Source organism: Uloborus diversus, chromosome 1 (assembly GCF_026930045.1).
Source record: "Uloborus diversus isolate 005 chromosome 1, Udiv.v.3.1, whole genome shotgun sequence".
In the NCBI taxonomy this organism is placed as follows: domain Eukaryota; kingdom Metazoa; phylum Arthropoda; class Arachnida; order Araneae; family Uloboridae; genus Uloborus; species Uloborus diversus.
In genome coordinates, this window is record NC_072731.1 from 73790342 (window position 1) to 73808823 (window position 18482).

At 30.3% G+C, this 18482-nt stretch overlaps 1 protein-coding gene across 1 annotated transcript in view; it reads right to left on the reverse strand.

Annotated features, from left to right (window-relative positions):
- Positions 1–18482, reverse strand: part of LOC129230417 (ATP-dependent translocase ABCB1-like) — a 176025-nt gene that overhangs the window by 13175 nt on the left and 144368 nt on the right. Inside the window, exons 13-24 of the mRNA XM_054864818.1 lie at positions 17016–17141; positions 15803–16006; positions 13638–13808; positions 12538–12699; positions 10637–10816; positions 9025–9183; positions 7427–7528; positions 6595–6672; positions 4093–4176; positions 3774–3977; positions 2663–2763; positions 371–511 (exon numbers count right to left, since the gene is read on the reverse strand). Of these exons, the coding sequence (XP_054720793.1) occupies positions 371–511; positions 2663–2763; positions 3774–3977; positions 4093–4176; positions 6595–6672; positions 7427–7528; positions 9025–9183; positions 10637–10816; positions 12538–12699; positions 13638–13808; positions 15803–16006; positions 17016–17141 (1712 nt within the window). The remainder of the gene's footprint in view (positions 1–370; positions 512–2662; positions 2764–3773; positions 3978–4092; positions 4177–6594; positions 6673–7426; positions 7529–9024; positions 9184–10636; positions 10817–12537; positions 12700–13637; positions 13809–15802; positions 16007–17015; positions 17142–18482) is intronic.

The window sequence follows — 18482 nt, forward strand, 5'->3', positions numbered from 1 at the left end:
GGCTTCAACTTCAAATCTTAATTCTCAGGAAATTTTCAGAATTGAAGTTTCAAAGATACAATATCAGACGATTTTTGGTGATGTTAAGGAAAAGGAGTATGGAAAGATTCCCTTGGTAGCTAAAAATTATGCGCCAGCTTACCCCCCCCCCCCCCCCCCCCCCATGCAAAGCATGTTTAAATTAAATACTTAGGTAACTTAAAATCAACCACCCCTCTTTGAAAAATTTCTGGATCTACTCTTGATTTATTTAGAAATTTCTTTTTAACAGGGAGGAACTTTTTGGTTAACTATAAAACTTCATTAATCAACAAAACTCCTTATAATATAACAGGTTTTGAAACTTTCAACCAGTATCTTTAACACATACTTAAAAAGGTCAGGATAAGACAATTCACCAGCTGCAACAAGTATGCTTCCATAATACATAGACGTTGAATATGCAAAAGATGGTATGCTTTGTGCAAAACCAAAGGTAAGTCCTCTCACAAGAGAATTCTTTCGTGATTTCCTGCAAAAAAAAAAAAAAAAAAATAGTGGAGTGTAAATTAAACAAAAAAATAAAAGAAAATTACATTAATTTCATACTATTACAATTAAATAATATGAAAAATTAAACAATTATATTTTGATACTTAAGTACATCACTCACTTAAAGTTTCTATTACGCCTATTTTGCTATTTACAAAAACAAAATAAGTCTTAAAATTCAGTTGAATGTACAAATACAGGAAGCCCTCGCACAGCATTGCTTTTAACAGTAATGGTTTTGCGATGACAATGTAGAATAATTTGTGAGGCCTCCCCAATAACGCTACAACTCATAACAGTTTCTGACCAACTCAACAAGAAAGTTTTGAAAATACTTGTCTTCTACAACACTGCCAGCATTATTTTGCTCTAAACTAGTTAACAAAATGGATAGAGAAATAATGGATTGTAGTGACTTTACATTTATAAAAAACATAATCAAGATAAAAACTTCCATTTACGAGGGACGTTTTTAAAGTAAGGTCTGTTTTGAAATAAAAAAAAGAGCGAGAACAGATAAAGCAAAGACATTTATTGCAAAAAAATCTACCACCCTTATGCTGCATTTCGGCACTGCTCTCGTGATTTTCCAAGCATTTGTCATAGCGCGGTACAGGTTTTTGTATACCTATTCATAGAAAATTGCCGCCTGTGTAGTCAACCATGGGGTAACATGTTCTCCAAGCTCATTATTGCTGTTGTGCCACAGATCACCTAGAAAAGACTTTAGATGCGAAAACAAATGAAAGTTGCTGCGAGCTAGGTGGGGGCAGACCAGAGGATGTTCAAAAACGTCCCAGCCAAAGCCCTGTAAGAGTTCTCATGGGTGTCTACACAGGCGGCAAATTTGTACTAATAGGTATACAAAAACCTGTACCACGCTATGACAAATGCTTGGAAAATCACTGGAGCTATGTCAAAATATAGCGTAAGGGTGGTAGATTTTTGTGCAATAAATGTCTTTGTTCTATCTATACTTGTTCTTTTTTTATTTCTAAACGAACCTTACTTTAAAAACAAGCCTTGTATTTTTGGATTAACAACTACATCAAAGCCAAAAAACTCATGCCCATTGCCCAGTTTGTAGATCATCTGTAGCAAACTTTGCCGCTTCAGAGATATGACATCTACAATCAAGGGTATGTATTTCATGGTATGGAAGGTTGCAGGATGTAACTTTGACCTCCCGAAAAATTTCCTTAATCGGCAAATTTTATATGATTTGGCAAATTTGGAAGAATGTTACTTTTCTTTTTCAAAAAATGATGTTTGTTCATCATTTCATAATAGTTGAAGTTTCATTCGAAAAACTCAAAATTTCCCTCTCCTAAAAGCTGAAGTTTGGGGTGCTCTTGATGTGGTACAATAAGGAAATGAAATCTTGTGTTGTTGGGTTATTTCAGCAGAAAACTATCCACAGTACATTTATAGAGTTTCAACAAACATTTGAGAAGAAACTTTCTACAGGTTTTCTGAGATTTTTTTAAGTTTACTTCTATAATTTTTTTAGCATTAAGGAAATAACTAAAATAAAATCTATGGAAATGTAGATATCTTTTAATTTTATACTTAAACAGTTAGCATATTTTGACTTAAACTTTCATTTAAGTTGAAATGCAAACACATGAGCACAAAACCTTTAATTATTGTTTTTTAAATTGAATTTTGGTAAAGTAAGGAGAAAACAAAGAATACAGCATAAGTTTCCTGAAAAAATAATTTGAAATATTTAACACTGAAACCATTTAATACTGATTACGTTTACAGGTGGACTTTCATACTTTCTCCACACAGTGGGATTTCCAATATCTATATGTGTCTGTGTGCAAGTGTACTATTTAATATCTGTACTTCAGAGCAAGAAAGACATAAGTCACACGATGGTAATTTTACAGCAGGAGGAAAAAACTTCCTTCTGTTGCATGCAAAGAATGGGACGCACTCTTTTAACCCAGATAAAAAATTAAAAAAGATTTTTTAAAGAATTATGTTCACATGGCTCCATGCAGAACAGGTTTCTACATACCATGCTAATAAACAGAAAATTGCGATTTTGGGACTTGCATCAGTCTGGCTCTGAGGTACAAATATATGAGATGCAAGTGATCAGTTTAAGAACAACAATACTTACTTATGTGGGCCATATAAAGCAGTTCGGAACTGAACATAAAATGCTTCTTCTCTATGGAGGGAGGCAACAGTTCTGATGCTCTCAATAGCCTCAATGGCTACCTGGAATTTTACATTTCATCAGTTGACTTTTAAAGGAACATAAGAATATTGTCTGCTAGGTGGCAAAATCTCAATTGTCAAAAAATCAATACATTAGATTAAATTTAAAGCATAATACTCATTTTTGTTTCAATGTTTTTCGCCCAATAACATGATTGGTGACCAATTTTATTTAAAAAAAGGGGAAGTTATTAAGTTCTCATAACCACAAGAAATATATAAGCACCTTTGTGCAGAGAAGTAAAAGGAAATCCACAATGTGTTATTGCACAAACTAGAAGATTAGTGCATATACATGTTTCAGGAAATCCCTTTTTCAACGCAAAATAGAGAGCTTTTGCATGTCAAGGCTCTTTTACTGGATGTCTTTACATCCAAAAGCTCACTATTTTACATTGATAAGGAAGTTCCCTGAAATCCCAAAACAGGTGCAGTAATTAATCTGCTAATTTGTTCAATACTACATTGTTGAGTTCCTTTTACTACATCATAACCAGATCTAATGAACAAAAATTCTTTTTGCAGTGAAATGTAAAGAACAAAATTTGATACAAAATTAAACAGGTTTAAACGGGGGGATAATATCTTAAAATAAGAAAATTAATCAATAAAACACATGCTTTTAGCAAAAAAATTGAAAATAACACATGAACTTTAGCACAAAATAAGAAAGTGGAATAAGGGAATATTTATTTTCACGATAATATGACTTAATGATCATTATTGGTTCTGAAATATATTCTCCCTTATATAATCTATACCTAAAAGGATCTCTGCTTTTGTGGCAATTTTTCTCCCATATAACTGAGTTAAAAACTATATTTAATTTTTTTTTAGTTCCATAAAAAATTACATTTGTAAAAGTTAACTAAAATAATCGCAGGTGAAATATAAGCAGTAAGTTGACAACTTGAAAGCATTTGCAACCAAATAAAAATGGCATCAAAGTATTTTTTTTACACAGGCAGAGACAAAGTTACATCTCTCTACTATCAACTTCATATTCATACCTTTGATGCTTGTTCAGTTCCAGATTTTTCACTGAGCATATGTCCACTAATAACTCTACTTTCAAAATAAGTTGCTAACAGGACTAGAGGAATAAAGCATAATACAACAATTCCAATCTTGTAATTGAACCATAATCCAATAACAATAGCTGCAATAAGAGTTGATAATGCTTGGAGAGCAGTGGATATACGAGATCCAGTGGCCTACAAAATAACAATGAAATCAATATAATAATGACATTATAAAAATCGTTTAAAATAGCAAAAACGATAATTTGAAATATTTGTTTATTTTATTTTACACTAAAAAAATATTTACCCCTTGAACACTTGATGCATCAGATGTCAGTCTGGTACACAGTGATCCTACACTATTCATTGGATTATCAAACCAGGAAATGTCCTGCCATCAAAAATGTAAAACAATTCAACTTAAATATTAGCCTTTCCAGAGAAAAAATGAATGCTAAAAAGACTTTCATAAAATTACTCTTGGAGCAACTTCGAAATGGATCTAATTAAAGACAAGGAAAGCTAATTAATGAAAAATAAAAAAACACCTTTGTTCTCAACCTTTAAAAAAAAACAATAAAGAAAAAATGCAAATTATTTTAACTATCTCATAAAAGTGCAACAACAGAAAATTAAAGCAGTATTGCAGATGAAGGGGAAAAATTAATTTCTTTTGTACAAGCACATTTCAATGCATAGACTGCCATGCAAGCAGAATTTATAGCTAGCATTGCACAAAATTAATGAAGAACAAAGCTAAACCTAAGCAAATGAAAAACAAAAATGATTCTTTAGACCAGCGGTTCCCAACCCATGGGCTGCAGCCTACAAGTGGGCAGCGAACAGCGTCAGGATTCGTACTCAATTTCAGAAACAAAATGAAGGAGTTTTGGAGGAGTTTTGAAGGAGTAAAATGAGATTTTGAAGGAGTACTAATGGGCCGTCCTTAAATGATGTCGCAGTTTGTTTTTTTTTTTTTTTTGCATATTCGGCCCCCTTCCACCTTTGTCACATTTCACCTTACTACTCCTATTGTCACAGGTCATATTTTTATAAACATATTGTTATAATAACTCTGTGATGTCACTTTGTCCTCCTCTCTCTTCCTCTTGTCACAACTACATGAACCCATCTCCCCCCTCAAGGATTGACATCCCTTGTGGATGACCCTTTTTTCACTATCATAACTGCGATTTACTAAACAACTGTTTTTTTTTAACACAATCACTTAATATGGTACATCTACTTATGTATTTTTATATCTTTAAATAATAATTAGACAAACTGATTTTTGCTGCTGAGTGGAAGGAAAATCAATAATCATAAAACTTGAAAAAATAGCCAAGCACCATTTAAGTATGTTTTACTTTACTCATAAAATGTCTTAGTCATCTAATAATATTTTCACCTTCAACTTTTACGACTTCTATGATCAATTTGTAAATCACATCTTTATGAAAATATATATATATACACAAAATCACTACTAAATACACGAAATTACTACATAAAAATTGTTCTTGTTACAATGTTAAGTTTTTGATCGAAGTATTTTTAGTTACTGTTATAGAGGAAAAGTATGTAGTAAACTAAAAAAGAAGGAATTTTGAAGGAGTTAAAACCAAAATGAAGGAGTTTGAAGGGCCCTTCAAAAAATTTTCCTGAATGAAGGAGTATTGGAGGAGTTTTGAAGGAGCGTATGAACCCTGAGCGTGTTACTGGGATGTGGGAATCTGAACCAAGACAAATCTTTTGTCTTTATTTCCGTTTTTTTTTTTTGCAAAAATTCACTTATTAGATGTACCGTCACTCAAAACCCCTTCTTGGCTCATCGTCAATAATGAACTTTAAGATTAAGATTTTTCATATTTCTTAGGAATTTCCCCTATAATTGAAGATGAAATCTAATGAATCATAAATTCTTTTGAAGAAAATTACCAAAGAAACTAGTATTAGCTTCAAGCTAAAAAGGCTCCTCCTTTGATGAATAGGCGTGACTAACCAGTGAATTGAGACACTTGAGGGGCTTTTCGACAACCTACCTATTTAAATGAGACTTTTCATTGCAAATTTTTAAAAACGAAATATAGAAATGCATTGAATGTTGCGAGTTATTTGAGAGTAAAACTATCCAATTTCAAACCAGATATCAACTCCCTTGTAGAGGAAAAACAGCATCAAAAAACCCATGGAGCTTTGACTTTGATGACTTGTTTTTGAATTTCTTACAGCTATGCCTGCTAAGTGAATGACAGTAAAGTTATTTTCTTTCTTAAACACTAATTTGAAAATTGTTCTTGTACAATATGTTAGTATCAATGCTGCAGCATGAGAAGAGAAAGTGATTAACACCTCCAGAGCTTTGGTTTTTAACACACTTTCAATCCTAATACGGTATATTATTTACACTTAAGGAATGTTATAAGCAAATGCTATCCCCCCCCCCCCCCCGAAAGTAAATTTTGGCTGTACAAGTAATATATAGTAGTTAGTGGGCCTCACGGGTGTTTTTTAGAAAATTGGTGGGCCGCACAACTAAAAAGGTTGGGAACCGCTGCTTTAGACTGCTTTTATAATAATAGTTGGATTCCCTTATCATATGCTATAAGTAATTTATTTTATAATTATTTTTAAAATAGTTTCAATGAAATGTTTTAACCTATCTTACTCTTATTTTCAATATCCTATCACAAAGGAAATTTTAATTAACTTTTCTGTAACATTTTGTATTTCGCATTAATATTTGGTATTGTTTGTTGTGAAAAATACATGTGATATAAAGACAAGTTGCAATTGTTTTCAAACTTACTTGACTAATTATTGTAGTGAAAACCATTTTCCTTAAACGTGAAGTCAACTTTTCACCAGCAATAGAAAACATAAAAGTCTGAAAAAGAGGCATGGTATTAATAATAAATAATATAAAATCTTTGGATTTTCTTATGTAACATTTTTAATATCTTTGACAAAAATATAAAAAAACACAAGGAAAGAAATAACTTAAAAAAAAGTAATATTAAGTCATTAAATCATTTAAGTGAAAAGTTATACCTAAAAACTTCTTTCTTTCATGCTTTTATGAAACAGTAATGCAATTTTAAAATATTTTTATTGAATTCTGAAAGGAGAGGGGATTACTTTAAACAATTAAAAATTCAGATAAGAAGAGGAATAATGAGGTAAAACCAAATGCATTCTTTCAGCTTGGAAATATTCTGAGTTATGCATTTTTCCCGACAGTGAATCTTTGTGATATCTTTCTACAATTATAACAGACAGTACAATCTTTCGGGGAAAACAGAATCTGTTGGCTGTGTTCAGAGGTAGCAGAAAATCAGAGGTTCAGGCAGTCAATATTTTCTATGCAAAATTTATTTACTCCCAAAAGAAGTTTCATCATGAAAAAAAAGCGATACAGGGAAAGAGTTTCATTGAAAATAATATTACTAACAAAATAATAGTGATCCACCAATAATTTTATTCATAAAAAAAGTATAGATCTGAGACTCTGAGGTAGATTGACACTTGTCATGTTGAAATAAGAAACAGTAAAGCTAAAGAAATCATTTTAACTGCTTAATTTGAAAAAAAAAAAAATTAAAAAATAGCAAATAAAATAAAAACAGTGATAAAGAATTTACCTGTAAGAAGCATGATATACCGGCAGATATTGCCATAGCAAGAAATATTAGAGAATAAAATGAAATGTCTGATATAATCTGATCATTTTGCTCAGCTAAAATCTGCAAGAAAACAAACATAAGTATTCATTAAGAAAAGAAAGAAAAGTAGACAAACAGATATATTTATGTGAAAGTGAAGTCAAATAAATGTCGACATTAGTCGCCGAATACCAACTTTCACAAATTCACATGCGAGAATGAAAAACTTGAAGTTTGATTTATTTTTACAGAAAATATCTTTTGTTAGAAATCTAATAAAATACTTTCAATAAAATCAAACAAATACTAATGGTGAAATACCTAATAATTCTGGTGAATTACTGGTGAAAGTTGACATTCTCTATTTTGGTCTTTCATGGCAGCTGATAGATTTCAAAATGAACTTTTGAAACTATATTGTAATTTACTTCATTGATCTTTATTATTGTAAAATATAATGACTAGAAATTTATTAATTCTCAGGCTAGAGAAAGTAGCTACATTTTGGTGCTGATTAGGGAAGTATTACCTATTAAATATTTCTATTTTGACTATTGTTAAGAGACATAAAAAATTTAAAAATTCACCATCGCCAAATTCAGAAAACCAATGTTCAACTTTTAATGAATTTAAAAAAATTCCATGAGCAAAAGAGCTGTATGGCCTATAACGTCAGCAGCTGATGTCACCACACTGTATATCTCAACTTTTTGCAGCAGACTTGGATTGCAGCTATTAGCGTTTTCATCACAGATTTTTTTTTTCCAACTATTTTAGGTCTTAGAATGAAGATTGGATTTGTTAAAGGGCAAATTAATAACCTGCCAAAGGTGTCTGTAATGGTAGTATTATTAAACTTTTTCCAAGAAAAGGAGTTTGAAATTTTAAAAAAATGCATTACTTGGCGACAGTTACCGATTATGGCAGCCTAGATACTGTTGATTCTGTACTTTGGGCAAAGTTAACTGAGCAATGCTGAAAATATTGCAAGAACCTGTTTGCCCCCTTTTGCCCCACTGTCATCGACAAAGACTGATCACTGCTCTTTGACCCACTCTGATACGGGATGTTCGCCGTTTTGATCACCAAGGTCGAAAATTAGTTTTTAAAAAAGTTCTTTTCACATTGCAAAAAAAATTTCAGAGATTAATTCATTCATGTTGTTCGAGTTTTTAAAAATAAAATTACAAAACAAAAAACTTCTGAATTATGAAAAATCTAATGTACCAAACTGTTAACATTATCTTCTTCATAAAAAAGCTTCTGAGTAAAATACAGCACTCATAAAGTATGTTTGATTTCAATTGAAAATATTCTTTATTAGGCTTCTCATTAAGAGTATTTCCAATAAAAATAAAACCAACTCCAAATTTTTATCTCTCTTAACTGATTTAAAAAATATTTTTAGCAGTAACAGACATGATTTATTTTATTTTTATGAGAAGTATGGGAATTTTATTTTCAGACTTTGATCACTATTTTTGCAATTTTTTTGGAGACATACAAATCCTATGAGTTTGGAACTGTTAAAAATTTTATAAGCTTAACTAAAATAATGAAGTACAGCCACTACTCACCCCAAGTATATCTCCAAATACAATTCCATATATTGGAGTAAAAAGTCCCATAATGATAGCTGCTATCCCTCCTACAAGTATGTAAGGCCATTCAGGTGCACATGTTTTCAGTAACCTAGTTTGAGATGGAGCATCCTGTTCTCCTTGTTCTTGTTCATCCTATTAGTTCAAGGAGCTGGGGTTAGTTATTGCACAAAAAAAAGAAATAATTTCAAACATTTAACGAATTTCAGAAAATTTGCATTTGTAGGGATTAACTTAAAGTTAACAGCAAAATAAAGTTCATTTGCATTTTATGCATTGAATATTACAGCACTTCTGATTAAAAGAAAAACCAACTATGTAAGTCAAGCACAACACACTATTTTTTAATGACTTTTTCAGGGCTCCAAATTAGCTGGTCTATTGGTCCGCTGGTCCAAGACCACAAGAATATCCATGGGACCAGCAGAAAATAAATTTTAGTGGTTTATGGGAAAAGTGAAGCTTAATATTTTTTTACCCATCATTTTTTGAATCTTGTTGAAAGTTTGTACCTTTATTTACAATATGTAGGTTTTCTTTGTAAGAAAAGATAATAGAAATTCCTACAGCATTACAGCACATTGTTTTTACCACTCTTTTAGCTTTCTCTCGAAAAAATTTTAAAAATAAGATTTTGTTTGCTCAAATTCCTTTACTAGTACTGATGAATGGAAAGATGCCTGTTGTTTAATTCTCTTCTCCAGTCACTCAAATATGTCTACTGAAAACTGGTAATTAACGCTATTAGCTGTATTACTGTATTTTGTTTGTTTAACCTATTTTTGGCTAGTTTTTTATTTTACTTGATTTGAAATCAAGGTGCAAGAAAGGAACACTAAAAGTGCATACCGACCACTGAAACTTTGTAGTTACTGGTACATTGGACCAGCAACTTATTTTTAACTTCTACCCTTGACTTTTGCATTACTTATTTTTTTAAAATATTATATTCAAGCATTTGATGCAGTTAAAATTTTATCTTCATATCCATTGTTAATGGAAAAACTTTAAATAATGGAAGTTTTTAAAATTAAAAACTTCCAAATAATTCTTACTTATTTATCAATTCATTTACTTATTTATTTATTTTTCAGAACATGTCTTAGTAAAGCAATTCCATGATAACAGAGGTATCAAGGAAATACTTAAAATATGTTAGATCTTTGTTTTGCTGCATGAATTTTATGAAGAACGTGGACTCAATTTCTATACAATGCAGTTAAATTTTAAAGATTTTTAGTACCAATATTTGAAGGACTTGTTGCTAAGTAATGAACATATCTCATAAGATAAGTTTTACTGAGCCAAAAAATCTCAAATAAATATTGTTTCTAAAAATCCTAAAATTTAATTTGGTTTGAGAGAAATGGGTGATTGAGAAAAGTAGACATTAACTCTCATTTGTTCTTTAAAGGAAAGTGAAAAGGCAGTTTTTTTTCACCATTTTTTTAAAACCTTTAATTGCAGTGAACCATTCTTCTTCCCAATAAATATCAGATTGAATCAATATTTTTGGTTTACAAACTCCAGCAAAAATGAAAATAATTATTTCTGGCTGTAAAAGTTAGAGAAAACACAAGGGAATTACCATATGAGCTCTATAACTACCAGCAGAAAGAGTGCGGGAAACATGTCGAGGCAAAGAATCAGTATCAGATTTATAAGACCCTGAACTTAAGATACTGAATTGACGTTCAAGCACAGGTAAATCATCAATGAAAGTATCATCTTCTTCATCTTCATCGTCATCTTCTTCACTGTCTTTGGTCTGCAAAAGAATGTATTGTATTAGTTTCGCAAAAAAGAAAAAACATTAATATGATAGTTACTAAAGTACAAAATGAATTCTTTGAAAAAAAATATTATGACAGTCGTTTATGGGAAAAATAGGTTTAGAAATTTAAATAGTTGTATCAGTAATAATTTAATGTAAACTGTGAATCTGTTTTTAAAAGATGAAAGTCAAACTAAAATTGTGTATACTGAGATAATGAAAAGAATGCTTTTAGCATGTAATGATTTTTTTTTTTGTATTGTGTTTTTTTCACCCCAAAATTCATAAAGAATATTTTATGAGATTTATCACATTGAAAGAGTTATAATGACCAAAAGTTTGTTCCAAGATCAGTTCTTAAATTGTAAAAATAGTAAATTATTCAAAAGTAGGACAAAAAGATCTGCTCATTGGAACTGCTTTACATATATATTAAAGAGATTTCATGTTTTACATCTTTTGAATGAAAAGCAGATATGTCTAAACCCAATGCAGGGAAATAATTATAAAATCACAAGGAATAAAATTCAAAGTTTTCAAACATTTTAAAAGTTTATTTTAGTGATTCAAAGTTGCATTACTTTAATCAAAATAATTAATTTAGCATCACACTTCTCACGTGATGGTTCAAAGTTACCCATAACATTATAACACACATAAAACATCTGAAAATACACCTGAAGCTCAAATTTTTCACAAAAAAAAAAACAACTGAAATTATGCTTTGTGTACAAATATAAAAACTAAATTATCTTACAATATACCAAATAAAGAATCTTAAAAAAATTAAATAAATGATTTTAAAAAATATTTCTAAAGGTGTACAGAAATTGTCAAAGCTATTCTATTGCAACAAATCTGTAAGCGGATCACTGAGAATTCTTTTGAAACAGAAGTTGGCAGAACTAGGTAAAGCTTAGAGAGCAGATTAGGCGAAGCCTATTATGTTTGGAACATTTTCATGTTCACAGAAAATGCATAAATCAAAATTTGTAAATTGAATGAAAATCAAAAAAAAAAGTCAGAAAAACTTAAGAGAAGTCAGAAATTTAGACAAAAGTGCTCGATTGGCAGGGCAGCCACATCCTATTGCAATCAACTTGCATGTTGAGCGCTGCATATGACACAGACTTCAATTCAATCTAACTTTTATGTCAGGGCTCTCCTCGCCATATTTCATGTATCATGTTCTGAAATCCATTAACAAATGATATAATGAATAAAAAGCTTAATGAAGGGCGATGTTTAAGTGAGTAATTAGATAAAGTAAAAGGAAATTGAATGGAAAGGGTTAACAAGGCAATGCTTCAGAAGTTCTTCAGTTTTAAGCCAATAAACGCAACAACACTATTAAAATAGGAGCGGGACAGTTTTCTTTTCTTTTTTTTTTTTTTTCCAAAGAAATTTTGGTGTACAGTTATGCTACGAGAAAATGTATTTGTTTTGAGTAAATGAATTATTCATCACTATAGTTTGATATCAACAATTTACATGTGGATTATGGTCAAAAACAAATTAGGAAATAACACTCTTGAAGGAAATTTGAATCCCAAAACAACTGGAAACATGTATTTAATTTCAATTTTTATCACGGAATTCATCAAGAAAACTTATGATGTAGAACATATGCAAAATAGAATTTTTGATATAATGATTTTGAAGAATTTTGAGTTGATTATTTATTCATCCCTAAACAAATAAACCGCAAAACTTACTTGGGTTGTAACCAACTGATAATAAATCCCTTTCTTTTCCATTAATTCCTCATGTGTGCCCATTTCTTTAAGAACTCCATTACATAATGCAACAATTTTGTCTGCTGTTCGGATGGTGGAAAGTCTGTGAGCAACAATGATAGTTGTGCGACCTTGTCTAGCCTAAAAAGAAAAGAAAATATATTTCTTTATCATTAATAACAATACAATAACCTTTTTAAAAATGATGAGCACTTCTTTATTTATTTTTTTATATTATTTATTTATTTATTTATATTTTTATTTTATTTTGTTAATTTTATTTATTTTTTTAATATTTTTTTTTGTATTGTTAAAGCAATTTTGCCCCCCCCCCTTTTTGAGCTCTAAGCTCAAAACTTTTTTATTGCATTCAACAATAATTAAATCCAATACGTGTATGAAACTGTTTTGATTGATAGGTAGTGTCAAATTATTCTACATAACCCTTATTTATATCAAAAGGCACATTGAATTAAGCATTACAGTTTAAATAACATTTTCAACATACCTGTAAGACAATAAAATCCAATATTCCCCCCCCCCCCCTTTTAAAAAAAAACATTTTAGAGCACTAAAAAACAAAAACAAAATTATTCTAAAACATCTCACAAAAAATTCAGCATCCAATTTTAATTATGCCATATTGATTTTACTGAGAACATATGGGAAGTCCCAAAATGTTTTGGAACTCATGCCTTTCTGGATGTCTGCGTGCATTGTGCAGACAAATCTATTGCACTTTCAGTTACAAAGTTTGGGATGCAAGTAGTCTGAAAGTTCTGAGTTTTTCTCCTAGAAAAAATCACTCATCATGCCTAAGGAAGTTTGACTTCAATAAATTATGTTATTAGATTAATCAAATTTAAAAAAATGGTAAAAATGATTTAGTGCAATGTAAAAACACACTGAAAGTTCAGCAATACAAAGCTTCCATGACTTTTTTAATGTTTTGTATTTGTTGTTCTGCAATAAATATCCTTGAAAAAAATGTATTACAACAGAACTAAGAATTTTTTACAAAACTAAGAGCTTTAATCATGCAATTCAAAAATAAAAAAGTATTTAAAAAAAATACCTACCTGGTCTAGTGCAGACTGTACAATAGCTTCACTTTCAGTGTCTAATGCAGATGTGGCTTCGTCCAAAAGGAGGATTTTAGGATTCTTGATCAATGCTCTAGCAATGGCAATTCTTTGCTTTTGTCCACCACTTAACTGAGTTCCACGCTCTCCAACAAGAGTATTGTATTTCTATTAAAGTGCACAAAAAATTCACTTTAACCGTTTTTTTTTTTTTTTGCTAGTTACAAAATTAGGAACTTGATAACAGAAAGTATAACAAAATAACATAAAATTAGTGTAATTTTCTCAGACTGTATTTAAAAAAATTCTGCAGTTTTACCCCCTCGTAGATAATAAGTAATGGAAGTACTGTTTCTCCAAAAAATGTTCCAAATTTAAACCTAAATTTCTATTTAAAATACTTCTAAATTAAGTTAGACTAGTTTTTACATCCTTGTGCAAAGTACAGAAATTAGTGTATTGTCAAAAAAATGCACTCAAATTTTGGCCTAATTTCAATTTTATTTACCCCAGAATGAGGATCAAGTAGTTTTTTTGGCCTGTTTGCATGAGCATATGTACCATTGAATGTATGAAATAACAATTTCGACCATTCCCTAGTTAATTATCATGGGTAATCATGGGGTTATCATGGGTATCCTTGTAATGTCTGTATATGCATACATGTACGTATGTATTTCATATAACTCAAAAAATGAATGACAAATATGATATTCAGAATTTGGCAAGGAATCCATTAAATCAATTATTGAATTTTCATGGAAAATGAATCTCAAAAAAAAAAAAATTTTGGATCTGTTTGAAAAACTAGGAGTGTAATTATTTCAAATGTTTTTTGCTTTACATAATGCACTATTTTTATTATGTTGTGTTTTTGTTCCTTATACATGTTGTAGTTTTTGTGCAATTTTCGATAGATCTTAGACTCTGATAAAAACATTATCTTTCTTTACATTTGAAAGTACCATTCCCTATCTTTACCATGCTTTTATAATAGTAGGACTGTGTCTGAAAAGTTATGTAATTAAGAAGTATTACATCTAACTCGCAAACATGAATGCACAAACATTTTTTCGAGCTACAAAATGCCTATAATTTAATAGTCACACAGTGAAGTAGTATGAGGATTTCCCTACTTCCCTGGGGGATCATCAAGATCCCCTATCAGATGGGGATCAGATTTTTTTTCTCCTTTTCATTAAATTTGCAACTACATAGGTAAGTACATGAAATAATGTATGCAAACAAAAAGAAAAAAAAACATTTTAGCCATCCACAAGAGCATTTTGGAGTTTCATAATTAAAAAAACATAAACCATTAAAAAAAATAATGATAATAATTTTGTATGTAGGAGCTGAACAGTGTCCAGATGTGCGATTTTTTTTTTTTTTTTGGCAATTAAATGTTAGTTTCAAGTTGTTTTATGTGCCAAAATATATGTTCTCTAGTATTCAATCCACCTTTATAACCAAGTGAATGTTTCGCACCATTTAGCAAGAGCTAGCACCACACACTTAACAATACCTTTTAGGCACTTCATTGCAAGCACTGAAAGAAGTTTTATAACTGCAAAACACTTTGGACCTTAAATTTTCAACAGAGCTCTTTTAGTTATAAAAAATATGAATCTTTGAATAGGCATGCAAGGAAGTAATGTGGCATTCACATCAGATTTTTTAACACATTTTCCCATACACACAAAATAACAATTCTAAAGAGAGATCAAAAAATTAACAAGAATCAAGAATGACAAAAACTATAACTAAATTACTCTCACTAAAATTTACATAACCAAGAAATTCAAGTACAGGTGTATAAAAAAAACAACATTGGATTCATGACTTTATGCAAAATGAACAAAGATTAAAACTAACTTTCGATCCTAGCACAAAAGTTTGACATGAAAATGGCATACAGGTGTTTCAAAGTTATAAAAAAAACCCTTATTTAGCATTTTTTTTTCCAACAAAAAGGTCGAATCTGTTCAATTGAGAACATTTTAATTTTAAACCACAAATTAATCAAACTTTTTGCAATATAACACACATTTAATAATACTAAAATAATGCTGTAGGATATAAAAAGGAAATGTTTCCTCCCTAACAGCAAAAATAACAAAAAAAAACATAAAAAACAGAAATGAAGAAAACTAATTACGTACTAGAGGCAAAGCTTCAATGAAACTGTGTACATTCGCTAATTTTGCAGCTTTCTCTACTTCCTCCTGAGTAGCACCAGCTTTACCATAACAAATGTTTTCTGCAATAGTTGTTGAAAATAGAACAGGCTCTTGCCCAACTAATCCAATGTTGTCTCTCAACCATCCAACATTTAACTCTTTGACATCATTGTCATCAATTTCAACCTAAATATCAAATAAAATTTTGAATGAATTGCTAAAAAATCTAAAGATTATGCATGGAACTATTTTTATTATCTTTTTTTTTCTTTTCTTATTCCATTCCCAAGCACATCTATTGAACTATTTTACAAGAAGAGGATATTTTAAAAGATTGGATGCTGGTTTTACTGTCAAGTTTTTAGCAAATGAATTTGCTTGTGGCTACAGGAAAACAAACTGAAATTATTGAAACAAACCATCATAATTTCCACGTGCAATAAATTTAATGAGAAAAGAGAGAATATTTCATGTTGTAAATAATGCATAATTTTGAATTTCAGTGTATTAAAAATAAAAATCCTTTTTAAAACTAGAGATTGTAAAATTAATAATGTGATAAATGAAACATTAAAACAATATGCAAGCAAAAAAAGTTCTCTATTATCTGAAAGGTTCTATAATCCTCAAAGTCTTTCTTCCAAAGCAGAGTGGATAAGAGAGACTGCTGCATTACTATTACTATTCTTTTGAAAAATGGATATATATATATATATATATATATATATATATATATATATATATATATATATATATATATATATATATATATATATATATATATAATTGATAATATAATACTAACATAGTAAAAAATCCTCATGTTTTTATCTTTTCATTTTTCGTAAAACTGAATGTTATTTAAATAATTGAAAATTAAATAAATTTGCACATTTGTCATAGACTGGCAAAAAGTGCTCAAAAAAGCCAAAAAAAAAAAAAAAAATTGTGCCAAGGAAAGTATACATTCCCCATGTTATTAGTACTATAACTTGATGGATTAGAAGCATAATAGTACAGTGAAAAATGTCAGGGTAAAAATCTTTAGACAAATCAAGCAGCAATTTTTTTTTTTAACTAAAAAATATTTTTTAACCCTTGCTCCCTTTAACATTTTTTTGCTCATAAAATTCGAAAAAATAAATAAAGTTGCACATTTTATGTTAAAACAATATTTGTATCAATTAAAACTTACACTTCCTCTTTCAGCATCATAGAATCTTTGGATTAGTTGCACAATAGTACTTTTACCACATCCACTGGGACCAACTAAAGCAACTGTTTCCCCAGTTCTGATTTTAAGAGACAAACCTTGCAAAATCTATAAGAAACAAACATGAAAAATGACAGCTGCTCAAAAGAAATGCTAATGCCAAATGGCAATGCAAAGAGAAAATCTCTCTAAAGTAAACTTAAAATAATTTCATTTCAATGAAGTTTAAGTTAAGAACAAAATGAAACAGGAAGTCGACTGAGTTGTTTTTGATTAAAATTCGGGTGATAAAAAACATAACAAAATTCAGGCTAATATTTAATTCTTCATCAACTCTTAGGCTTAAGTAAATTGAAGGCTATGAATTGAGATTTTTAATCACTTTTACTTAATTCAAAGTTTGACAGAGAGAATGTAACATATTTCCAACTCCAAAAAGCAAAAGTGTGTTTTCCATGTAATTAAAAAAAGGTCACTGGGAGCTAATTAAGTTCTAAAGAAATATTTCTCATTTTGGTGGGAGGGGAGGGAGAGAGAGGTTAAAAACAGTTTTCACAGTTGTCTAGTCTAGCGGTTCAAAAACTCTTGGTGTAAACCAACAATTTTTTTTTTTAAAAATTGAGGCTCACTAACTACAATATAAATATTACCGTGAAGACTGAAATTGGAGATTAAAGACCATCAACCAAGGGTACCCACTAAGGGAGTTTCATGGCGCAGACTGGGGCATTGAAAATTTTAAAGGGGGTGTTTTGAGGGATGTTTGGGGGGGGAGCTCTTTATTTGGGAGGTCCTTGGGATAATTAGGGGGATGTGCCCTTGCTTAAAGGGGGGCTGGGCACCACTGCTGTCAACGGTGGTTTACTATTTAACGCTACTGATATAGATATACTGTACAAAAAGAATTTCAGAAGTATTTTCTAATAAAGAAAATAACTTTGTTGAATACACTTAGAGATTAAACAATTGAAGCAGTGAAAAGCAAAGGGATGTAAGTGGACAGTTTAAAGTTTTGAGGGAAATGTGTTGTAAGATAAGGGGTTGGTCTTGGTAGACTTCCATTGAAAAGCTTTTCTAAATCATGCTGTATAACAATACCTATTGTGCACTAGTACTATGTCTTGTATCAAGACAGAGGAGAGGTTAATCTGTTATTTGTACTGGTTATCTCCAAATTTTTAATTTTGCCACTTGCATCTCTTTGCTTCTCACGGTCTCAAATGATGTCACTTTTCGACAGGGGGAGGGGGGGTCATGAAATGTGTTTATGACAAGGGGGAGGATGGGATAACAAGAACACATTTTTTAGAACAATATGCTTATGAAAAACAGTGTGACAAGGGGAAAGGGGGTCAACTTGTTGAGAAAAAAAATTGAGACATAATTCATAGACAGTCCTGTAGCTGGTATAACTGTAAGAAAACTAAAAAACAAGTGATCAAAGCTTTA